At 55.3% G+C, this 23456-nt stretch overlaps 3 protein-coding genes across 8 annotated transcripts in view; all 3 read left to right on the top strand.

The window, feature by feature from the left end:
- Positions 1–863, top strand: part of DCST1 (DC-STAMP domain containing 1) — a 17615-nt gene extending 16752 nt beyond the window's left edge. For both annotated transcript variants that reach the window (XM_003795319.1, XM_003795318.1), the window contains one exon: positions 551–863. In XM_003795319.1, coding sequence (XP_003795367.1) covers positions 551–802 — 252 coding nt within the window. In that variant the 3' untranslated portion in view covers positions 803–863. The remainder of the gene's footprint in view (positions 1–550) is intronic.
- Positions 864–1462: 599 nt separating this feature from the next.
- Positions 1463–12244, top strand: ADAM15 (ADAM metallopeptidase domain 15). 3 transcript variants are annotated; one of them, XM_003795312.3, is made up of 23 exons: positions 1463–1541; positions 2680–2786; positions 3392–3468; positions 4122–4200; positions 4379–4455; positions 4547–4730; positions 5775–5840; positions 5921–5989; positions 6066–6235; positions 6387–6471; positions 6899–7047; positions 7127–7301; positions 7508–7600; positions 8020–8324; positions 8414–8609; positions 8836–8913; positions 9447–9519; positions 9709–9847; positions 10259–10328; positions 10945–11019; positions 11431–11502; positions 11761–11885; positions 11980–12244. In XM_003795312.3, the coding sequence occupies exons 1-23, from the start codon at positions 1463–1465 to the stop codon at positions 12020–12022; spliced, it is 2586 nt and encodes an 861-aa protein (XP_003795360.1). In that variant the 3' UTR covers positions 12023–12244. The 3 variants fall into 3 exon arrangements, with proteins under 3 accessions (XP_003795360.1, XP_003795361.1, XP_003795362.1); XM_003795313.3 differs by lacking the exon at positions 10945–11019; XM_003795314.3 differs by lacking the exons at positions 10945–11019; positions 11431–11502.
- Positions 12245–13247: 1003 nt separating this feature from the next.
- On the top strand, positions 13248–17900 carry EFNA4 (ephrin A4). Of its 3 annotated transcripts, none has more exons than XM_003795311.1 (4): positions 13248–13438; positions 15722–16008; positions 16366–16434; positions 17390–17900. In XM_003795311.1, exons 1-4 carry the CDS (start codon positions 13326–13328, stop codon positions 17542–17544), a joined length of 624 nt encoding a protein of 207 aa, XP_003795359.1. In that variant the 5' UTR covers positions 13248–13325; the 3' UTR covers positions 17545–17900. The 3 variants fall into 3 exon arrangements, with proteins under 3 accessions (XP_003795359.1, XP_003795358.1, XP_012664004.1); XM_003795310.2 differs by having other exon boundaries at positions 17224–17900; XM_012808550.1 differs by having other exon boundaries at positions 13326–13438; positions 16366–16432; positions 17368–17482.
- Positions 17901–23456: the final 5556 nt, after the last annotated feature.

Genomic DNA, 23456 nt, shown 5'->3' with positions numbered 1-23456 from the left:
AGCTCACAGAAACCTCAAACTCTTGGGCTTAAGTGATTCTCTTGCCTCAGCCTCCCAAGTAGCTGGGACTACAGGCACCCGCCACAGCGCCTGGCTTTTTTGTTGTTGTTGTAGTTGTCATTGTTGTTTGGCAGGCCTGGGCCAGAATGGAACCCGCCAGCCCCGGTGTATGTGGCTGGTGCCTTAACCGCTGAGCTACAGGCGCCAAGCCTTTTTATTTTTTTGAGACTAGTTTCTCTTGTGGCCCTCGGTAGAGTGCTGTAGCATCAAAGCTCACAGCAACCTCAAACTCCTGGGCCCAAGTGATGCTCTTGCCTCAACCTCCCAAGTAGCTGGGACTACAGGCGCCCGCCACAAAGCCTGGCTATGGCGGGGGGTTTCGCTTTAGCTCAGGCTGGTCTCGAACCTGTGAGTTCAGTCTATCCACCTGCCTCAAGCCTCCTCGGGGGTCTTCTTAACCACGCAGCCTTGTCCACGTGGGCGTCGCCAAAGACCCTAGATTTCGGGCAGGGAGCTCTGTCCAGCCCCCAGTCCCTCTTTCGCCCCACAGCGCCCCCCGCTGGTGGACGTTCTGCACCGCCACTGCCCACTGCTGAGGCCCTGGCTGCGCCCGCGCTGCGTAGTATGCCTGGATCCCCAGACGCCCGAGTCCCGCAAGTGCGAGACACCGGACTGCGGGGCAGTGTACTGCTCGTCGTGTTGGGACGATATGCTGCAGCGCTGCCCGGCCTGCACACCCCGCGAGGAGCTCTCTTCTTCCGCCTTCAGTGACAGCAACGACGACACCACCTACGCCGAGTGAAGGGGCACCGGGCTCACGCTCCCGCCCCGCTCGTTCTCTTTAATAAAACTCCCTGTGCGCTGCTGCTGAGCGCCCTGCATGGGTCGGGGACCGAAGTGCGTCTGGAGCTGTGGGCCTGTGGTCGGGAACGCTGGCTCGCCGCGGACATCAGGTGGGAAAACAGAGAAGCCACTAGGGAGGGGTCCAGACCCGGGGCCAGATGAAAGCACGACGCTGACGCCGGTCGGACCGGCCCCTACTCCTACCCTGCTCTACAGAGTGCACGCTGACGAAAAGAAGGGAGCCGGTAGAGCCGGCAGAGCAGGCGTTCGACAGGTTTAGTCTTCTGAGGGCCGGGCGTACGGGGGGCGGGGCTTCTCAGAGGGCGGAGCCGAGGCGGAGGCGAAGGCTGACTCTAGCCTTGGAGGGGGAACGCGGGCGGGGCGGGCGTCGCGGGTGGGTTGCGTCTTCTGTAGGAAAAGGCGCGCGGCGGGGGCGGAGCCTCGAGGAGGGCAGGTCCCTCTGGGGCGGGGTCTGGTTCGAGGCCGGGTGAGAAGGGGCGGGACGGAGCCTGGAGGCTGCGCCGCGCAACCTGGTGCTCCAAGCCGACCCGGCCGCGGGCGGCTCCTCCGCCAGCGGTCCCGCACCTGCTGTCCTCGCCCGGCCCAGGGCGCTGCTGCCATGCGGCTGGCGCTGCTGTGGGCCCTGGGACTCCTGGGCGCGGGCAGCCCTCTGCCCACCTGGCTGTTCCCAAGTATAGGTGAGTACTTAGCCTGCAGTGGGCCAAGAGGCGGACTGGGAGATTGTGCAGGGAAGTCGGAAGGCACTAAGGCACTGGGGTATTGGGGTCGACCGGAGTCTCTGGAAGAGCCCAGCAAGAGCGCGGCCCACCCTGGTCTGCTGTCCTGGGCCTAAGGTCCGGTGACTTGGCGATGGCGGGGAGAAAGAGGAGAGATGCCGGTGCCCCTCATCCCTGTCCTGCCCGTCCTCTGTGTGGTCCCTGCAGACACAGGCTCAAGGACCAGGGACCGAGGCCCTGTCCAGCACCCCCTGAGGATCATAGAAAGAGGGTCGCTGGTCCCTAAGAGTGATGTCTTCACTCCTCTGGGGCCTAGCTGACCGTTCCACCCGGTGCCAGTGCGCCAGTGGGCACCTCTTAAAGGGTTTAGTGACAAGGACTCTTTCTAGCCCCTGCTCTCTCTCCTTATCCCAGGCGTAGGCAGCCAGGCACCTTCCCCTAGTGGTACTGCCACCAGAAGCCTGGCCAGGCAGGCGGGAGGAGCCAAGAGAAGGGAGAATTGGCCTGGAAAGAAGCTGGGACAGCAGCTCCTCCTTGGAACTTTCACTTCCCGCTGCTGTCTCAGGCTGAGGGCCGAGAAAGGCAGGCGCGGGTGGAGTATCCAGAGGAGAGAGGGCCATTGTGTGTGGGAAGTGGAGGCTGTGGGGAGCGGGTGTGCCTGGCTGGGCGTGAGGGGTTTTAGAGAGGTGGGGGTGTTTGCACTGCTCGCCCAGAAATGGGCGTTCCTGGCATCTCGGTTGCGGGGGAAGGGGAGGGTGAGTGGGCACTTGGCCACAAGGTTTAGCTCAGCCTTGAGCTAAAAGGACATTCTGGGAGGGGGAGTGTTTGGGAGGGAGTGGGAATAGGGGAGAGTCCCTGTCAGAAACTGGGATTGGCTGGAGGAGGACAAGGAGGCACCACAGGTTGGGTGAGCTGAACTTCTTTCTCTGGGGACTTATGGATAGGTTGGTGCGGGAAAGCCACACATTGGAGAGAAGCCTCTTCCCTCCAGTATTCTCCTTTCAGTCCCAGCATGCACCTAAGCCTGGATGTGCTGGGAGCTGGTGGGTCTGCTATCCATTCACTCAGCACTATCTTGGGGTGTCCTGGGACCCTGCAGGTGGCACTGAGAGGCAGCAGACAAGGTCAGAGAGAGCCCTGAGTGGCACCTTGGAGCCCCAGGTCCTCCAGGACAACCTTCTGATTAGTCTACCAGAGATGCTTCAGGTGAGCTTCTCACCCCCCAATAAATACATACACCCACCATCCCCCCAACATAATCAAGTGTCTAAAGGCCAACCCTGGCCAAGGAACTGGTGAAGAGGCCTTGCTGTGGGGGGCCTCTCCCACCACACCCCAGCAACCTGACCTTACTTACCTCCCTCTGCCTCCGTACACATCTGTCTGCCTCAGCCTCACCCAACCCATCCATCTCCACAGAGGAAATTCTGAAACCAACTTTCTTTCTTCATCTCAAGTTGGCAGTTTTCTCAGTGAGGGGAGTGGGAAAGGGTGGGGGCCTCACACCCCCCACTCTAAAGCTGAGTCAGAGGAAGGGCTGAGGCCTACTCTGGGTCCTCTCTGATGCTTCCTCTAGAGGCAGGAAGCCGAGGAGGAGGGCAGCTCAGATACCTTCCCTGACCTCCTCACATAACCCCTCAGAACAATGCCCCAGGCCAGGCAGGGCTTCCTGGCCCCTCCCTTGGGAGGCCCCCACCCGTAATCTAATGTAATCTAATTGTTGGTGCTCTCCTGAGGGTCTGTTTTCCAGCTAGTTAGGGTAGGAGTTGCAGGCATGTCTAGGGAAATGACATGCCCTCTGATGCCCACAGACAAGTCTGCCTGAGTCCCTAAGGATCATACTGGAGCTGGATGGTGAGAGTCATATCCTGGAGCTGCTGCAGAATAGGTAACAGTGATGGTTGTAATAATAGTCACATGGCAGCTTGGATGGCATTTACTATGTGCTGGGTACTAAGTGCTTGCGCTCATTTAATCCTCATAACAACCTCATACAATATGGTTTTGTTTTTGTTTTGTTTTTTTTGAGACAGTCTCAAGCTGTCGCCCTGGGTAGAGTGCCGTGGCATTGCAGCTCACAGCAACCTCAAACTCCTGGGCTTAAGCAATTCTCTTGCCTCAGCCTCCCAAACAGCTGAGACTACAGGCACCTGCCACAATGCCCAGCTACTTTTTGGTTGTAGTTGTCATTGTTGTTTGGCAGGCCCAGGCTGGATTCAAACCCACCAGCTCTGGCACCCTAGCCACTGAGCCGATACAATATGTATTGTTGTCCTCATTTTACCTATGAAGATATTGAGGTACAATATGAAGATATTGGTCAAGGTCACACAGCTAGTACGGTGAAAGCCAGGTTAGAACCCCGATAGCCTGACAGAGTCAGGGGCCCAACTGCTATTCACTGCTGCCTCACAGGAAAGTAGGAAAGTGTGTCTGGGGGTGCCTGATCCCCAGCGCCCCCATCACCTCCAGGCCTCAACTTGCTATTATGCCAACTTGGGAGGTGACTTAATACCACCCTCCTTTTTCTTCATTCCACAGGGAATCGGTCCTAGGACGCCCAACCCTGGTGTGGTACCAGCCCAATGGTACTCGGGTGGTCAGTGAGGGATACACTCTGGTGAGTTGGGCCCTCTTGTGTCCAGATTCTTGCCTAGGGGAAAGAGGAAGGGGCCATCTGGGGGTGTCAGCCTTGGAAGATGTGGGAGGAGGACACTGCATATCTTTACCAACAAGGTAGATTGCTGGGTTCAGATCCTGCCTACCACTTGGGATAGCACTATGTTTCTCTGCTACAGGAGAACTGCTGCTACCAGGGAGGAGTGCGGGGCCATGCAGAGTCTTGGGTGTCCATTTGTACCTGCTCTGGGCTCAGGTATAGTGGGTAGATTCCATGATGGTGGAAAGAGTGAGGGGATACCAGGCATGGAGCAAAATGTTCTCTGACTACCTTTCTCTTTCCTTAGGGGCTTAGTGGTCTTGTCTCCAGAAAGAAGCTATACTCTGGAGCTCGGGCCTGGAAACCTTCAGGGTTCTCCCATTATCACCCGGATCCAAGACCTCTTCCTGCCAGGCCACAGCTGTACCCTAAGCAGGCGTGCATCTGTGCCCACTCAGGCTCCACCAGAGGGACAACGCCACATTCACAGGGTACAGAGCAAAGGGAGGAGGGCCCTCAGAGCTATGTGTTGACAATAACAACAGCTCCTGCTAATAAGGCAATTTCCATGGTCAACTTTGTGATATTCTCTCCCTTACCCTTCCCAGCAACCCTGGAAGGTAGATGCTATCAGTAACTTTATTTTAAAATGAGGAAACCAGTTCTGAGAGGTTAGGTGACTTGCCCAAGGCCATACAACTAATAAATGGCATATCCAGGGTTGAGAGCAGGTATTTGGCTCACACTCTTCATCTGTCTTAGGATCCCTTCTGCAGAGAATTCTCACTTGGTTACAGGTAATGAAGTTACCAATCATAGAGCAATAAAAACTAAATTTCCTAATTTTTATTTTATGTATTTTTTTTTGAGACAAAGTTTCAAGCTGTCACCCTAGATAGAGTGCCATGTCATCACAGCTCACAGAAACCTCGAACTCTTGGTCTTAAGCAATCCTCTTGCCTCAGCCTCCTGAGTAGCTGGGACTACAGGTGCCCACCACAGTGCTCATCTATTTTTTGGTTGTAGTTGTTATTATTGTTTGGCAGGCCCAGGCTGGATTTGAACCCACCAGCCTCATTGTATGTGGCTGGCACCCTAGCCGCTCAGCTACAGGCTCAATTTTTTAAATGGAGATAATAAAGCCACTTGCTTTATAGAGTTTCTGGGAAAAATTAAATGAATGAAAATATATATATGTATATATATATCCTAGAACTGTGCTGGGCACATTTTTGAGAGTATTGGTTATTGTTGATTTTTTACGATCATTATTTTTTAAAATTTGGAAAAAGCAATGAGTTTGGAGACAGAAAAGTGGGAGTCTACTCCTGGCTTCACACTGGGAGTAGACCATACTTCCTGGTGGTATCTGGGAAGTTTCTGGCCTCTCTGGCCCTCAGTAATTCACCTGTAAAATGGCTCTCCACCCTCCTCTGTCTGACCACACAGATAGGAGTGGGTGCATCTTGGTCAGCCCTATGTGGCTGCTGGCCATGAGCGGCAGTTTGCCTTATACTCTTCCATCTTGTCCATAGTGGAGGCGGGATGTGGTAACAGAGACCAAGATTATTGAGTTGGTGATTGTGGCTGACCATTCAGAGGTGAGCCTGCTGGCCCCTGCACACCTTCCCCACCCCCACCCACCCTGCCATCTTTCACAGTCATCTCTCTTGGCCCACAGGTCCAGAGGTACCCAGATTTCCAGTCCCTATTGAACCGCACACTGGAAGTGGCTCTCCTGCTGGACACAGTGAGTATTAGACAGGGCAGCAACCCTCGCCCCCTGACCATGGCAGCCCCTTTTCTGAGCCCCAGCTCTTTTTCAGTTCTTCCGGCCCCTGAATGTACGAATAGCCCTTGTGGGCCTAGAAGCCTGGATCCATCGTGACCTGGTGGAGATAAGTCCAGACCCAGCTGTCACGTTGGATAACTTCCTCCACTGGCGCCAGACAGATCTGCTACCTCGACTGCCCCATGACAATGCCCAGCTGGTGACGTAAGACCCCCAGGCCCAGCCAGAGGGGCCTGACTCTACTCTACCCTGTCCTGGCCTAATTCACACACCCTCCTTCAACTCCCTATCTCAGGCCCTTAAGCTCTGATCACTACAGCTTTCAGCCCTCACCTTTGACCTCTTAATCCCACAGCGATACTTCGTTCAATGGGCCTATGGTAGGCATGGCCATTCAGAACTCCATGTGTTCTCCTGAATTCTCAGGAGGTGTGAACATGGTAAGATATTTACAGGTCTCCTCCCCATTCCCAATTCAGTTTCTTATAAGTGTGGTACTACTTACTCACTGAAACACCCCCACAAAGTTGCCTATCCCCAAAGCTGTGGGTGTGGGGGCAGCTGGCTCTTTACCATGTACACAGTCCCCACCTATGCAGTCTTCCATTCCTTGGAGGAAGGTAATGGGGTAACTGAGGCCCCAAAATAGAAGTGATCTCCTATAGTTACTCAGCAAGAGAGGGGAACAGAGCTAAGCTAGCACCCAGGTTTCCCGCCACCCAGGCCTGGGCTTTTCTACTTTAGAAGCAATTAAGGAGGGAAGCATTTCCTATTGTGTGCCTAAGAAGCCAGACAGAATGGGCTAGGCATCGTGGTAGAGGCAGGCTGAGCTGGGGCTGGATCAAGGGTACTTCTCCCCAATAACAGGACTACTCTACAAGCATTCTGGGAGTCACCTCCTCTATAGCCCATGAGTTGGGTCACAGCCTAGGCCTGGACCACGATTCACCTGGAAACAGCTGCCCCTGTCCGGGTCCAGCCCCAGCCAAGAGCTGCATCATGGAGGCCTCCACAGAGTAAGTTACTGCAGGACATAGATAAGGGATAGGACGGGGCAAGATCCACAGCACCAACCTTCCTTGCCACCTTCCACAGCTTCCTGCAAGGCCTGAATTTCAGCAACTGTAGCCGACAGGCCCTGGAGAAAGCCCTCCTGGATGGCATGGGCAGCTGCCTCTTTGAGCAGCTACCCAGCCTGCCCCCCCTGGCCACTTTCTGCGGAAATATGCTTGTGGAGCCTGGTGAACAGTGTGACTGTGGCTTCCCAGATGTGAGCCCCATGCCCCAAGCCTTGCCCCACTCCCTTTGGCTCATTAGCCCTTCCCTACCCCAACATCCCTGTGTGCAGAAAGCACATGGGTTATTGGGCTCTAGCTCCTACTTTCTTTGTGGCTTTGGGCATCCTCGGTTTGTCCTTAGAGAGGAGGGGTTGGCTAGAGGCAGTCTCAGAGGCTTCTCTGATGCCCTTGCCTGTAGGACTGCACTGATCCTTGCTGTGATTATGTCACCTGCCAGCTGAAGCCAGGGGCACAGTGTGCATCTGATGGACCCTGTTGTCAAAATTGCCAGGTAGGGGCTCGGCGCCTATAGCTCAACCGGCTAAGGCGCCAGCCACGTACACCTAAGGTGGCGGGTTCGAATCCCCAGCCCGGACCCGCCAAACAACAATGATGGCTGCAACCAAAAAATAGCCGGGCGTTGTGGCGGGCACCTGTGGTCCCAGCTACTTGGGAGGCGGAGGCAGGAGACTCGCTTGAGCCCAGGAGTTGGAGGTTGCTGTGAGCTGTAATGCCACGGCACTCTACCCAGGGGGACAGCTTGAGGCTCTGTCTCAAAAAAAAAAAAAAAAAAAATTGCCAGGTAGGCACAGTCTAGACTGGCCACTCAGAGCTCATCTGCCAGAGGCCAAGGTGGAAGGGGTCATTCTGATTCTCGGGCCTGGCTGAATTTGCCCAGCATCCACTCTGACACTTGCCCATCCTCCACAGCTGCGCCCTGCTGGCTGGCAGTGCCGCCCTACCAGAGGCGACTGTGACTTGCCGGAGTTCTGCCCTGGAAATAGCTCCCAGTGTCCCCCCGATGTCAGCTTAGGAGATGGCGAACCCTGCGCTGGTGGACAGGCTGTATGCATGCACGGGCGTTGTGCCTCCTATACTCAGCAATGCCAATCACTTTGGGGACCTGGGGCCCAGCCTGCCATTCCCATTTGCCTCCATACAGCCAACACTCGGGGGAATGCCTTTGGGAACTGTGGGCGCAGCAGCAATGGCAGCTATGTGCCCTGCGCCCCTAGGTAAGTGAAGAGACTTAGCTCCTCCTCCAGGTTAGTGGGAGCTTTGGCCCTGCTCCCACTGACTGCGTGCCCTTTCCCCTTCCCCTTAGAGATGCCATTTGTGGGCAGCTCCAGTGCCAGGGGGGTAGAGTTCAGCCTCTGCTGGGCTTAGCCCGGGATCTGCTCCAGGAGACATTGGAAGTGAATGGGACCCAGCTGAATTGCAGCTGGGTGCACGTGGACCTGGGCAACGACGTGGCCCAGCCCCTCCTGACTCTGCCTGGCACATCCTGTGGCCCTGGCCTGGTGAGCAGTTTGGGTGGGCAAGGGACATCTGGACCATCCAAGAATGTAATAGGCACAGACTGAGGGAGTTATATCCCTACTTCAGATAGAGCAAAGCCCTGCCATCCCATAGAGCCTTGGTTTCCCCATCTGTACTAGCAGGATGTGGCCTCAGCTTTCTTGGCCTCCTAGTCACAGCAAAGCTTTATGGGAATATAACCTTCACTCTTCTCTCCCCATGGTGCAGATATGTATCGCCCATCAATGTCAACCAGTGGATCTCCTGGGAGCACAGGAATGTCGAAGCAAATGCCATGGGCATGGGGTGAGCTGGGATGAAGGCAATAGAAGGGGAGTGGAGAGCCCCAGGGATAAACAGGGTGATGGACTTTGGAAACAGACCTACCTTTGTTCTAATCCCTGCTGTACATCCTAGTTGTGTGACCTGGGCCAGGCTATTAACCTCCCTGGGCTCAGTTTCCTCATTATCCAAGGGACAGAGTAGGACCCACTTCCTGGGGTGCATGAGATGAGTATGAAAGCTCCCAGCACAGTGCCAGCATATAACAGGCCCTCAGTAAGTGCTAGTTTGATCTACCTTCCTTTGGCTTGGAAGACTTTCTTTCTCCAGGGCTCTGGTTCTCTACCCATTGTGGAAATCTGAGCTCTTAAAAAGCTAGAGGGGGAGAAGTAGTTCCAAAGTGCCAAGCCCTTCTTTTTTTATTTGCCTTTTTTTTTTTTTTTTGAGACCTTACTATGTTGCCAAAGCTGGTCTTGAACTCTTGGGCTCAAGTAATGATCCTCCCACAATGGCCTCATGAGTACAGAGCCCCTCATTGCTTACCTTGTCCTTCCTAGGTCTGTGATAGCAATAGGAAGTGCCACTGTGAGGAGGGCTGGGCACCACCTGACTGCAGCACCCAGCTCAGAGGTAGCATGGGGTGGGGACAGGGGCAGCTCGGGGTGGACAGAGTAGCTCGTTTCTTACCTTTCCATTTCAGCCCTCTTTTTCTGACTCCTTTACTTACTCTGCTCACTGGGCTTCACTCCCTGCCCCCTGTTCCTTCATGGGTATAGAGCTCTTAGCCCTGCCCCCCTTTAAACGGACCTCACTCTACAGCAACCAGCTCCCTGACCACAGGGCTGCTCCTCAGCCTCCTGTTGTTACTGGTCCTGGTGCTGCTTGGTGCCAGCTATTGGTACCGTACCCGCCTACACCAGCGACTATGCCAGCTCAAGGGATCCAACTGCCAATACAGGTATGAGCATCATCTCCCTATTACCAATTCCTTTAGTTCTGAAGGCTGCTGTAACCTCTGTAGCCCCTGCCACTGGTTCTAAGCCCTGAGCCCCTTGAACCCTAAGCTTGCTGACTGCCACACCCCACACACCTCCCTTCCCTACATACACTCCATAACCCTTCACCTTGTATGTTGATCCCCCCCGGGTAGAACTGGGATGTTAGGGCCATTTCTCCCCAGGAACCCCTGTGCTGGATAAGTGGGGCCTTCCTTCAGGCTGCTCAAGTGCCCCCCACCTGATTTGACCTAAACTGTATATAGGCTCCTCTCTAAGGGGCTGCAAGGGTCAGCCCCACTCAAGGATGGTTAAGGTTGGAGAACAGAGTCTGAGGCTGGGCTCTCTTCCTCTTTGCCTTTCCTGATGCTCAGGGCAACCCAATCTGATAACCCTGAACGGCCAGGACCCCAACAGAGGGCCCTGCTGATGCCAGGCAGGAAGGTGAGTCCTGCATGCCAGAGAAGAGGGGGCCCACCTTGGCCTAGCACCCAGCTTAGGCCCTGAGGGTGGACAGTGAAGGCTCTAGACTCAGAAAGACCAGCATGCCCCCAGGGCCTGTCAGAGGAACCAGGGCTAGCCTTCTGTCCTCCAACCCTCCCCTGGCTATGGGCAGAGAAGTAAAGTGCAGACTGCAGTGGGGAGGAAAGTCTACTAGAGAAGGCCCTGCTGAGCTTTTTCATTCGGCCATGCTGGTGACTTTGAGTGGTGGGTCTATCTGTGCCCTCAGCAATGATCCTTGACGGGTGCAAGGGGGGAGGTGCTCAGTATTTCCTTCAATGTGCCAGAACCTTGTGAGGCCTGGTCACCACGTGTAGAGGGCTGGTGAGTGTCCCTTCCCTGAGCCCTGTGGGTCTGACTACAGGAGTGTGTGTATGGAGGTGGTCTGCACACCCCCCACTTGTTACCCCTCTACATGCAGCTGAATAACTGCGTGCACAGCACTCCAGCCCCTGGGGCCCTGACTATCTTCCCTGGGTACTAACCCTACTCTGCCCACATCTGTCTCCCTGCTTCCCTTTGCCTGCCCTGTGCCTGTCTGCTCCTCCTGCTCTTTCAGCAGGCTACTGTTCTCGGCTTCCCGGCCCCCCCTTCCAGGCCGTTGCCACCTGACCCTGTGCCTAAAAGACTCCAGGTAAATCTGGGCCAGTTCCTGCCCTGGCCCAGGGTAGGTGGGAGGCTTGGTGCCCAATTGCAGTTCTCATCCCTGCTTCCTGTCAGTGGTGCTCTTCATTAGGTGACCAGGGTGCCCCTCAGCCTTCAGACACTCTGAGCCCCAGAAGCAGCAAAGGGTGAGCCTCCTGCCTTGGTTTCTACCACCATCTGGTGGTCCGTGGCGGGACTGCAGCCGGCCAGGGACTCGGCCTGACCCACACCTTCCCCCCGCGAGGCATCTGCTGGCATGCCCCCGCCTCCGCGCGCATGCCCCCATTCTCTCCTGTCCCCTGGCTGACTCTGCATGTTGACCTGAATCCATCGGGAGTGCTTCTGCATGCCCACTGCCCCTGGCTGTGCTCTCATAGCCACTGCCCCTCTCTCTGTTCAGGCTGAGCTCGCTGACCGGCCCAATCCCCCCACTCGCCCTCTGCCCGCTGACCCGGTGGTGAGGAGCCCAAAGGTAACAGTGCGGGGAGAGAAGGGCACGGCCTCTCCTCCCACTTAGGGCTGTGATGCTGCTGTCCGTGGCAAGATGGCCCCTCAGTGCCAGACGGCACATATCCCAGTGGTGCCTTTAATGGTGACAGGTTTGTTTGCAGACAAGAGTGACCTCAGGTGCTACCCTCAAGGTGGTGTCCCCCCAGCACCAGTGCAGTGGGGATGGGCGATATGACACCCCCCCCATACCCAAGCTGACCTCCTGCCTTCTCTCCCTCAGTCTCAGGGGCCTTCCAAGCCCCCACCCCCGAGGAAACCACTGCCTGCCGACCCCCAGGGTCGGAGCCCATCGGGTAACCTGCCTGGTGCAGGTGCTGGAACCCCGCCCCTAGTGGCACCTTCCAGGTAGGTGAGGAGGAGGGCTACAGATAGGTGGGCAGGATGAGTGATCTGGGGCAAGGGGATCTCTGACCTTTATTCTCGGCTTCTTGTACTCCAGACCGGCGCCACCACCCCCAGCAGCTTTCTCGCTCTACCTCTGACCTTTCCTGAGGCCTCCAAACTGGTCTTGCCCCCTGGACTACCCTACTTTGACTGAAGGAGCTGAACCTGGACACAGCGGAACAGGTGTCTTAGGACACCAGGAATCAAGCAGCATTCTGGGGACCTGCCCACATCGTTGCAGGGAGTTTGGGTGAGGGGCTAGGGACTCGACAGGGTCGAGGGAGGTGAGCACAGCCTGTCTCTGCTCAGATGCAATAAACGTGCGGTCTTGGGAGTGCGCCTCGGAGTTTGCTGTTGGAGGCTGAGTCGTCCTGCTGCAGTCCCAGATCTGGCCACCAGGAGGTGCTGCCGCCTCGGACGCGGTGGGAGGCCCAGTGTAGGTCAGCGCGCGTCCCAGGGATGCTCGCGGCTGGTTTCTGCCCAGATGGGAATGCTTTCAGTGCAATCCTGTATCACCGGGAATTGTACACTCGTAGCTACACCCAGTTTTCGAGTCCCGCCGCGCGGCTCCCAGGGACAGCCATCTACAAAACCGGCCGAGCTGTCGGACCAGCCGCCATCTCCACCCGCTGACCAGTGGCTTGGAAAAATATATCTGGCTGATGTTCTCAGAGTCCTGGAGGCAGGACCGAGTGGGATGGCGGCTCCCCCGGGATCCCAAGGCCGCGTACCTCCCTTCTCCCCCTCCCCGACCCCACCTGAAAACTCTGGAACAAAGGCTCTTTGTACTGCCGCAAACGCGTCATTCAACTTCAGGACTGGGGCCGCGTGGGACCCCAGCCCCAAATGAAGGAGTGGGGCAGAAAGGGACAGACGCCAACCCCAGACGAGGCATCTAGCACGCTACCTAAGGGAGGGAAGAGAGTTGTTCCAGAAGGTGCTCTGTTCCTTCCCCTCGTACTATCTCTAGATGTGCAAAGAAAAGGGGGTAATGTATGAAGGTGGCTGGACAGGTTTTGCACTCCCTATCTGGGCAAAGGTTGTGTGGCCCTATTTAAAATCTGCGAAATTTCTAATAAGACTTTCTTCCCGCACTCAGACAGACACAAAACACACGACCTCCCTGAAAATACTCTTAGTGGAGTATCTCTTTCCTCCCTACCCCCTCGCCACTTCGCTGGCATGGCTCGCTCCGGTGCACAAGGGGTTAATCGCGGTCGGCTCTGAATGGAAAGAGGAGACGCGCTCCCATTGGTGCAAAGTTATCCAGGGGCGGGGCCTTTGAGTCTCCGCACCCCCACCCCTCTCCCGCAGCCCCCTTCCTCACTTTGTACTTCTCCATCCCGGACTGTGGAGCGGGCCGGGACCAGTAGGGCCAGACCAGACTGGACCCTAGGGGCGATGCGGCTACTGCCCCTCCTGCAAACTGTCTTCTGGGCCGCGTTTCTCGGCTCCCCTCTGCGCGGGGGCTCCAGCCTTCGCCACGTCGTCTACTGGAACTCCAGTAACCCCAGGTAGCCAGGCCGAACCGGACAAGCTCTAAGCTGGGTTTGCGCGCTCCCGGCCTGTGCGCGTGCCCGCCACTCGCTTTTTGCACGGCGCCGCCTGAGCTCAGCGGCGCGCCGGGACTCCTTTGTTTGAGCCGGCGGGGGAGGGGGGAGGGGCGAGGCGCGCCCCGGTCTACCCCTAGCCTGCACGTGTTGGGGGGTGGACGGAGTTCCCTAGCCCCGAAGGCTGACTGTGGGTTCTTGGAGCGTGGAGCTGGGGGGCATCTGCCAGTGCCCCGGCTCCGCCCCCTGCCTTCTCTCCTGGTGCTCCCGGGCTTCCCGCCGGCCAGAGCCCAGGCAGGCTACTGGAGAATACAGGAGGGGCTTTTGTGGGTTACTGTCCTGCTCTCTGGGCCTCCCCTCTGGTTCTCACTCTGTCACCTGGTCTCATTCGCTATCTCTGCTTTCATCTCGGTCTTTACTGGTCCTTCTATTTCTGTCCCGACCCTGCCCTTCTAGCCGAATCACCTTTGGGCAAGTCGTATGACCTCCCTAACCTCATCTGTAAAATGGGCTAATAACGTCCAGCACCCTGGAAAGCCAGGCGGGCTAACTAAGGTATGTGAAAGAGGTGCAGGCTGTGTAGATAGAACTATTATTTCTCTCTCCTAAACTGCCTACCTCTGAATCTGTTTCCATCCTCCTCCCCAAATCTCCCTGCCTCTCTTCTGTTTCCCACTTGTGTTCCGTTCTGATTTTCTACCTAAGACAGTGTGTGGCTCTGTTCAGTTTTTCACTTATTTACATTGATTAAGTACATACTATGTGCCCCATCCTGCGCTAGGCTGCTGGGGATTAGAGACAGAAGACCAAGACTGCCCTCTGGGAGCTCACTGACTCTGGAACAACCGACATAAAGACAGGTCATTACAATACCAATACTGAGTGATAACAGCTATTGTCCTTGTGCTCTGAATTCCTACACCTCTGTTACAGACCAATGCCTCTGAATCACTTGGAGGACCTGTTAAAAATTCAGGTTCCTAGCCCCCAACCCTGAGGTTTATGATTCATTCATTCATTCCACAAATATTTATTGAGTGCTGTCTTGTGCTGGGCACTCTTTTCCAGGCACTGAGGATGCAGTAGAACAAAATTTACAAAGATCCTGTCCTTACTCAGCTTGTGTATCTAGTAGGTCTAGGCTCAGCCCAGGAATGTTTGTGTGGGGGGGGGGGATTGGGTTTGTTTGTTTTTTAAGACAGGGTCTTGCTCTGTTGCCCTGGTTAGAGCACAGTGGCATCATCACAGCTCATAGCAACCTCAGACTTCTAGGCTCAAGTGATCCTCCTGCCTCAGTCTCCTGAGCAGCTGGGACTACAGGCATGCATTAACGTGGCAGTTAATTTTTCTATATTTTGTAGAGATAAGGTCTCACTTTGTTGCTAAGGCTGGTCTCAAACTCCTGGCCTCAAGTGATCCTCTCATCTTGGCCTCCCAAAGTGGTAGGATTCCAGGAATCTTCATTTCTAATCAGAACTCCTGATGATAGAGTTGGTGCTTTGACCACCCATTAAGGGACAACTAGAGGCCTTTCATAGGTCAAGCTTTGTTATGTGTATGGTGGGGGGAATGGTTCATAAAGTCTGTAGACTGTGGAGGCAGCCTGTTATAGCCCTTCCTCCCTGTGCTGGCAGCTCCCAAGAAGGGGGGAAGAGATTCCTGAGAAGGCTGAAGACTGGATAGGTTTTGGACCTACCCCCATGCCTGGCACTGCCTTGTCCTGGCCAAAAAAGGGAGGCAGCCAGTACCTACTCCCTCATGAGTATTGTTATTAGTATTTTACCATGGCATTGTTTTCACTGTTGGACTGAGGGCTACAAGGTAGTCTTCCTCTCTGTGTGTCTGTTATTGAGGATACTGTTCCCAGTCGCATCTCTATCTCTGTGTCTGTAACTCACTATAGGCCCTCTCTGTGACCCTGCCTCTCTGAGCCTCTTCACAGCATCCAATCATCTGACACTTACCAGTCCTGGTGCCGCACCACACCCAGTGTTGGGCCCTTGATCTAGTGAGGTATGTGGTGGCTCCAGCCTGAAAGGTGGAGCCCAGCCTTCTCTCATCTAATCCACCTGGTCATGGGCACCGCAGCCCCTGAACCTCTCTGAACCTTGAATTCATCATCTCTTACAATCTGTCTCTCAGAAGCTGTCAGTCTGGGGAACTCAGGCCTTCCTGGGAACGGGTATCTCTGACCCCCCCCACCCCCCGCCCAGCTGTGCTAAGCCTACCCCTGCCTTATGCCCACAGGCTACTGCAAGGAGATGCTGTGTTGGAGCTGGGCCTCAATGATTACCTAGACATTTTCTGCCCCCACTATGAAGGCCCAGGCCCCCCTGAGGGGCCTGAGACATTTACTTTATACATGGTGGACCGGCCAGGCTATGAGGTCTGCCAGGCAGAGGGGCCAGGTGCCTTCAAGCGCTGGGTGTGCTCCCTGCCCTTCACCCACGTTCAGTTCTCAGAGAAGATTCAGCGCTTCACACCCTTCTCCCTTGGCTTCGAGTTCCTGCCTGGAGAGACATACTACTACATCTGTGAGTGATACGAACACGCTGGGCACTTCTGAGGAAGTTGGGGAGGGATGGGATTCCCTGCCATTGCCACCGGTCAAGGCACAGAGCCTGACATGAAGGGCAAGGAGAGGCTTGTGAGGGGGATGGGGTTGTGCCCAGGACTGAGGAGGGGAACAGCTTGAGTGACTGTAGAGAGGGAGGACAAGGACAGGAGGCTAGGAAGAAGAGAGGGGAGCACGGATGGGACTAGTACATGGATGTGGTCCCAAAGTAAGGAAGAGCTTTACAGAGAGAAGCTGGGAGGGTCTGAACAGGGTCCAAGGAACAAAGGGGTCACTCCTGTGCTAACTTTCTTCCTCCCAATTTCCTACCACCCAGCGGTGCCAACTCCAGAGAGTCCTGGCCAGTGCTTGAGGCTCCAGGTGTCTGTCTGCTGCAAGGAGAGCAGTAAGTGGTTTAGGGTAGGGGAGTGGCTCTCTGGCTAGTGTGGCACTTTTAGGAAGGAGGGAGGAAAAGTGGAGAATCTGGAAGCATCAGGCTCTGAGGGGTCCAGGGGGGCCTATTCCCCATTTGACTTGATGGGTGCTTTCACTGTACTCCTTTTTATTTTATATTTTTTGAAACAGAGTCTTACTATGTCACCCTCGGTAGAGTGCCATGGTGTGACAGCTCACAGCAACCTTAAATTCTTGGGCTTACGTGATTATCTTGCCTCACCCTCTCAAGTAGCTGGGACTATAGGCACCGTCACAACACCTGGCTATTTTTTTGTTGTAGTTGTCATTGTAGTTTAGCAGGCCCAGGCCGGGTTGGAACCCACCGCCCCAGTGTATGTGGCCAGCGCCCTAACTACTGAGCTATGGGTGCTGAGCCTGAACTCCTTTTTAATCCGGGGGAAGGGAATGGGATGTTCAGGTGTAGACCCTTCCAAGCCTTAACTGGGCTAGTTGTCTCTAGTGGAAATTTTGTGGAGACTTGGAAGGTGGGGCTTTGAAAGGATGAGGGAGTAGGTCAGCAATTCTCAACCTGTGGGTCGCAACCCCTTTGTAACAATGAAAATACATCGTGGCATTAGGAAAGTTGAGAACCACTGCAGTAGGTCATCCTTGGAGGGGACTGGCTGGTTTGGGAGCCTCTGGAGAATGAGATGGGGTGGGGGGAACAATTGATGGGGAAGGGCAGGAAGGAGGCTGCTGAAGAAGTAGGAGCCATCAGTGCTACCCCTCCCCCTCACAGAGTCTCAGTCAGCCCATCCTGTTGGGAGCCCTGGAGAGAGTGGTACATCAGGGTGGCAAGGAGGGGACACTCCCAGCCCCCTCTGTCTCTTGCTGTTGCTGCTGCTCCTGATTCTGCGTCTCCTGCGAATTCTGTAAGCCATGCGGACCCTCCCTACCACCTCAAGGAGCCAGAGTCTTCCCAAGATCTCCTACAGGAGGAGGGGTCCCTGTCGTCTGCATTGGGGGTGCCAATCCAGACAGATCAGGTAGAGCATTGATGGGGGAGGTCAGAAGGTCTGAGGTGATCCTTGCAAGTGCTTGCCCCTTCATCACAGGCTAAAGAGGAGCTACAGACAGCCCTGGAAACCCTGGAGCGAAGGCAAGACAAAGATGGGGGCTTTGTAGGCTGCTTGGATGGTCTCGTCCCCAGAAAGACTGGGATTTTGTGGGATAAAATCCTTGAGCCATCTGGGGGCCAAGGCTGAAGACCCAGGGACAGGTAGATTGCTAGACCTGCCATCTGTGCCCTGTGGGCCTCTTCCCTGGGACAGCACCTTGCCCTCCCGGGGGGAGTCACTCACTTGTCTTCTATGAAGACGGACTTGTCATAAGGTAGAATTTCATGCCAATTTGTATTTTTGTAAGTGTCTAGACCAAACCTTCAATAAACCACCCATCTTTTTATTACCCTCTCCAGCCTACTGGCTCCTGGCTCCTTCCCTGACACCAGGACTCCCTGTGGCCTGTGCTCTCAGCTTAGCTTGGCCTGACCTCTATACCAGCTGGGCCCAGGCCATCCATGCCAGACCTCAGTGGGTACCCCTCTGGGCAGTGTGGCTTGGGTGCCAGCAGCAGCTGTGGAGCTTGGCACCCTCCCTCACCTCCCCAGCCGGCTTCCTGTGCTGAGAAGGACAGATGCTCCTGACAGCCCCACGCTTGGGGCACTGCTCAAGCCCTAGCAGCGCCAAATAGGGCAATGGGGCAAAAGCAAGGGGCAGCAGACAGTGCCTCAGTTTCAGAAGGCTTGGGTCTGTGAGAGCTGGGCATCCCTCTTCCTCCCCAAGGACACTATGGGCGGTGCCTGGCCTAGAACTGAGAAGGTGGGGTCAGATCAAAGCCTCCTTCCCCAGCGGCCTCTTTGTTCTTCGCCTTTATAAGGAGGAGGGGGTGGGGCGGAGGAGGGAGGGCCCCCTTTGCTCCCAGACCACATACTTCCACCCCTGGCAGGCAAGGCTATGATCCCCCAAACCCCAACCCGGGCCCTCTCTCTCCACGGTGTCCTGGGTGGAGCCAGGGTAAGGGGTCCTCTTCCCCTGCAGCTGTGCTCTACCCACCCCATGCCCCCGCAGCCTCCACTGGCACGGTGCCCACCCTTCTGGCACCCAGCCAGCAATCGATAGGTGGATGTTGTGCTGATTAGCTCGGCCTGGCTGCGGCACCAAGAGGCAGCGTGTGAACACTGGGCGGGGGTGGGGGCTCTGGGGGTCCGCAACGCGGAGGTGCTGGAGTTTGTGAACCCCTCCTCCCCTGTGCACCTCGATCAGACCTGAGGCCCTTTCAGAGAGGGCGGGGCCCTCCCCCCCACACCTGAGCACAGACTTTGGTCATCACCATTCACGTTAATTCCATGACTCTGGCTGAGGCCTGGGGTGGAGGGCAGCCCTGCGGGCTGGGCAGGCTCAAGTCAATCCCTCCCTCCATTCGAGGCCACTTTTCAGAAAATGTCCCTGTGGGGGTGCGTGTGTTCGTGTCAGGGCCCCCACCTCAAACTTCGATCTTTACCTGGGGCAAGGGGCTGGGGCGCGGAGGAAGGGTGGAGTCAGCCGAAGACCCAGCTGCGGGCCAGGTCTAACAGTCCTGGGTTCGAGTTCCGCCTCTACTGTCGCCCAGGAAGGTGTCTATATGTTGCCATAGATACCGACTTACTGCTGCCTCTGCCCTCCCCAGTGACGCCGTGGGCGGGGCAGAGCGGGGGCTACCGATTAGCCGCCCCCGTCCCGGACCGAGAAGTGTGAGGGTCTCACCCCGCTAGCTGCTGCCCCAGGCACTCCCACGTAGCGGACCGGGGCTGGCGCGCTCGCTCCCGCGTCCGGGGCCGGCGCGCGGATCCGCCGCAGACAAGAACGCATGTGCGAGGGAGATGGGGCCCAGTCGGCTTTCCCAGCATTCAGACACATACTCTCACAGTCAGACTCGCACACTTGACACAAACACACGCCCTTGCCCGCTGCCCAGTCACCTGCAGGTGCGAGGGCGCACGCCTCCGGGACCGCGGGAGCTGGGCTGGGGGTGGTTTGAACTTAGACCTGCCCAGCCATGGGAGCTCGGGCCAGCCCTGTCCTACACTCACTCTCCTCACAGCCTGGGCCCTGTGCCGGCGGCTGATTTAGTCGCCGGGTGCGTCCCTATGGAAAGCTAGGGCTGAGTCCGCTCATGGGGCTGAAACGGGCTGAAGGAGCTGGGAGACTTTCCGGGCACCCGGCCCTACCCACGAGAAATCCTCGAGGCGTCTTCCCGGGTGTGGTTCCAGAAGACTGGGCAGGCCTGCAAGTTTTGAGGCGTCACCAATCTCCCCTCAACTCAGCGGCTCTAGGCAACTGAGGGTGGGGCTCTCAAGGAGCTAGGCCTGCCCTAGTCTTTCTTACTTTCCCTTGCCTTGTCTCCCAGTCTGAGCGCCTGACAGCCCTGCGACCCGGATCCTGCTCCATGCTTCTTGGGGCTGCAAGTAGCCCATCCCCCCTCCAGCTAAACCCTGAAGTTTTGTTCTTTTTCTGTGCCCGCTCCTTGTTTTTTTCATCTTCCCTCTTATTATTTCCTTCTTTCTTTTCCTTATTCACTCATTCAGTACATTATAAGTGCCCAGCAGTCCCTTCTTTCAGTTGTCCACACTAGCAGGGTAGTCGGGGGATCCCCAGCGGTGACGAAATTGAAAAGGGTGCACGCTGACTTCAAATAGCAAAAAAAATCCTGGGGCCTGGGGCATGAGGTCATCAGTGGTGATGCCCATTGGTTCAGGCCTGGAAGTGAGGAAGAGGTCCCCATAGCAACCGACGGTGCGTCCGAACCCAGCAAAACCTAGAGAGTGGTGTTCCCCTGATCTGCCGAGGCACCTTGGGAGGGTGCTTGGGTTGGGGTGGGCAAGCTGAGGTGGAGCTCAGCTGCCAAGGTCCTTCAGCCCTCGCCCAACCAAGCTCGTATTTTCTTAAGATCTTTTTTCTCACTCCAAGTAATGGTCAGCACCCCTTAGCCCAGAAAGATTATAAGGGAGTTATTGGCGACAGCTATAGGGTCCTGAGTGCGGAGCTGCAGCCACTGAGAATGTCAATGTGAGATCCTTGCGTTTATCTGCATATCGTCTGCATCTCATTTGCATTCTCTTCATTTAAGGTCAAATTGAGCAGACATCTCCACATCTCCAGCCCTGTCTCTTGTCTGTACCCAGAATCTGTCCCTGTGGACTCTCAGTCGTCCAATTCCATACCTCACCCCTCCTCCCACTTTCCAGGGTCTCCTGGAGATGGACGGGGCAAAGCCATCTAAAGGAGAAAGGATAAGGAGTCTGCTCTCCCTCTGGATGTTTGGTGACAGATGGAAAGTGTTGGTCTGTACTGCCTAGAGACTAAATTGGCAAAGCTAGTGGTGGGGGAGGTGCCGGCTGTGTTGAGGGTCTCCAGGGCCAAATCACCCACATGCCTGGTGGGGTACAGAAAGTAGGGATGCCTGGTTGCCGCAAGGGGTAGGCCTGCCCACCTGTCTAGTGCCAAGGCAGCTTCCTTCCTCCAATTAAACACTAATGAGGTGTCATTAACCCTTACCTTGCCTGCCAACTCTCAGGTGGAACTCAAATTCATAGTCTCACAAAGAGGGGAGAGGGAGAAAGGAGTGCCTTTGAGGAAGCTAAGAGGCAGTGAACTCCGGGGACTAGGAGACAAGAAGGCAGGGCAAGAGGCACCAGTGGTATGCACTGGTTATCCCTGTGGGCTTCTGAGGGATTCTAGGCATGGATGTCCCACTGTCAGAGTGCATTTGTTTTCTTCCTCGATTCAATAATTATTTATTGAACACTTCACCTACTCCTACTAAATACTAGACTGCATGCTAGATGCTGAGGATACACACTTGCATAAGACAAGATCCTTTCCCTTAAGGAATCTTCACAATACCCAAAAAGACAGACTGGCCAATGAGTAATTATAATGCCAAGTAGAAACCCTTACATAGAGCTCTGAACAAATGCTATGAGAACACAGGGAAGACTGGCAAAGAAGGACAAAGTTTATGGCAGGGAGGGGATGTGTAGAACCAATGATGTTTGTGTGTCTGACCCAGTGTGGGTCCCTGTTTAGATGTGTTTTCAGGCCTGCCGGCACTGCCCTTGCAGAGCTGTGTGTTTTGCATCTGTATGTATATGTGTGGTTGTGTATGTGTTTTGTCTGGATCTCTCTGTGTCTGGAATCTCTTCTGAACACACACTGTGGTTTTATTACAGATCAATGTTTGCCGTGAAGCTCTTGCAAAGATTGGCCTGAACCTGCCTAGCCCAGGGGAGGGGAAGTAGAGAACTGATGTTGGCTCCTTGGGAAAGGGTGGGCAGACACTATCTTCACACCTGAGGGTCCAGACCCCTGGCTATCCATGTGGCAGCAGGCTGGCCAACTGAGGCAAAGGGTTGGCCCTGGGCTTTGGTAGGGTATGCCCAGGCCATAGTCCCCTCTGTCCCTGACTCCTTAGAGGAGACATAGGGGTTATAGCCACCACTCACCACCAAGATCTCAGGGCCCCACCCCCACACTGTTCCTCCTCTGTCTGTAGAGGAGCAGGCCAGCTCAGACCTGTCTGCTGGCTTTCTCCCGAGGGAGCAGATCCTTTCCAGGGGACATGAGAGGGTTAGGAAATGCTGGGGCCTACTGGGAGGCTGCCAGAGACTCTGCCCTGGCCCTCTCCATCTTGGATTCTCCCCACCCACTCTGGGGTGCCACTTTTCTGGCTGTTGCCCAGTTATAACCACCTTTGCCAGGGAAGCCTTCAATCACTGGGAGAGGTCAGGGGCCAGAACTCTAGTAGTTAAGACTGGTGGGGGGTTATGCTACTCAGAGACCGTGACTCCAGTTCTTCTGTCTCCTTGCAGCCACTTTCTAGAAAGCTAAATTTTGTTGAAAGTCTAGATCTAGGGAGATTTTTTTAGGGGTTAAGGAGAGACTAGGGTCTGAGATGTGATGGACTCCTTCCTCCACACGTCAAGGATGGGGACTTTTTCTTCTTCTTCTTCTTTTTTTTTTTTACTATAACTTCCTCTTCCCCTCATTCCATCTATTCTTTTCCTACCCCTATCCTCCAGGCCCTATCCTCCCTCACTATGACAGCTATTAGGGAAGCTTGGAAATGAAGGAGAATAAATGGAAAAGAGAGACTGGCTCGGCGCCTGTGGCTCAAGTGGCTAAGGTGCCAGCCACATACACCTAAGGTGGCAGGTTCCAATCCAGCCTGGGCCCGCCAAACAACAATGACAGCTGCAACTAAAAAGTAGCCAGGTGTTGCGGCAGGCGCCTGTGGTCCCAGCTACTTGGGAGGCAGAGGCAGGAGACTCACTTGAGCCCAGGAGTTGGAGGTTGCTGTGAGCTGTGATGCCACAGCACTCTGCCCAGGGGGACAGCTTGAGGCTCTGTCTCAAAAAAAAAAAAAAGAGAATAAATGGAAAAGAGAGTCTGGGGCTGGTCTAGTTGCACAGACCTTAGGGGATAACTTCTTAATAATGATGGGCCAGGGCAGTGGCTCATGTTTGTAATCCTAGCACTCTCGGAGGCTGAGGTGGGTGGATTGCCTGAGCTTATAGGTTCTAGACCAGCCTGAGCCACAGTGAGACCTTATCTCTCAAAATAGCCTGGAGGGGCAGCACCTGTGGCCAAAGGAGTAGGGTGCCAGCCCCATATACTGGAGGTGGTAAGTTCAAACCCGGCCTCAGCAAAAAAAAAAAAAACCTGCAAAAATAAAAAAAATAATAAAAATAGACAGGAGCTCTGGGCTCCTGAAGTCCCAGCTACTTGGGAGGCTGAGGCAAGAGAATAGCTTGAGCCCAAGAGTTTGAGGTTGTTGTGAGCTATGATGCCACAGCACTCTACTAATGGTGACAAAGTGAGACTCTGTCTCAAAAAAAAATAAATGGATGAAGAACCCTCAATTAATCAAGCACCTCTTGGACCTTAAACATCATGCTAAGTGCTTCCCAGACACTGTGGATCATATTCTTCATAG

The sequence above is a fragment of the Otolemur garnettii genome, unplaced genomic scaffold (genome assembly GCF_000181295.1).
Source record: "Otolemur garnettii isolate 467f Iridium unplaced genomic scaffold, OtoGar3 scaffold00091, whole genome shotgun sequence".
Classification (NCBI taxonomy): Eukaryota; Metazoa; Chordata; class Mammalia; order Primates; family Galagidae; genus Otolemur; species Otolemur garnettii.
The sequence above is the reverse complement of the archived record's forward strand: the minus strand, read 5'-3'. Positions and strand labels throughout refer to the sequence as shown.

What these genes read in the sequence shown, in the direction of transcription:
- ADAM15 (XM_003795312.3), top strand. Translation starts at nt 1,463, where the DNA reads ATGCGGCTGGCGCTGCTGTGGGCCCTGGGACTCCTGGGCGCGGGCAGC. An exon ending in TTGTGGCTGACCATTCAGAG is followed by an intron (nt 5,841 to 5,920) that starts GTGAGCCTGCTG and finishes CTTGGCCCACAG; the next exon opens with GTCCAGAGGTACCCAGATTT. An exon ending in CTGTGCCTAAAAGACTCCAG is followed by an intron (nt 11,020 to 11,430) that starts GTAAATCTGGGC and finishes CTCTCTGTTCAG; the next exon opens with GCTGAGCTCGCTGACCGGCC.
- EFNA4 (XM_003795311.1), top strand. Translation starts at nt 13,326, where the DNA reads ATGCGGCTACTGCCCCTCCTGCAAACTGTCTTCTGGGCCGCGTTTCTC. An exon ending in AGAGACATACTACTACATCT is followed by an intron (nt 16,009 to 16,365) that starts GTGAGTGATACG and finishes CCTACCACCCAG; the next exon opens with CGGTGCCAACTCCAGAGAGT. An exon ending in TGTCTGCTGCAAGGAGAGCA is followed by an intron (nt 16,435 to 17,389) that starts GTAAGTGGTTTA and finishes TACCACCTCAAG; the next exon opens with GAGCCAGAGTCTTCCCAAGA.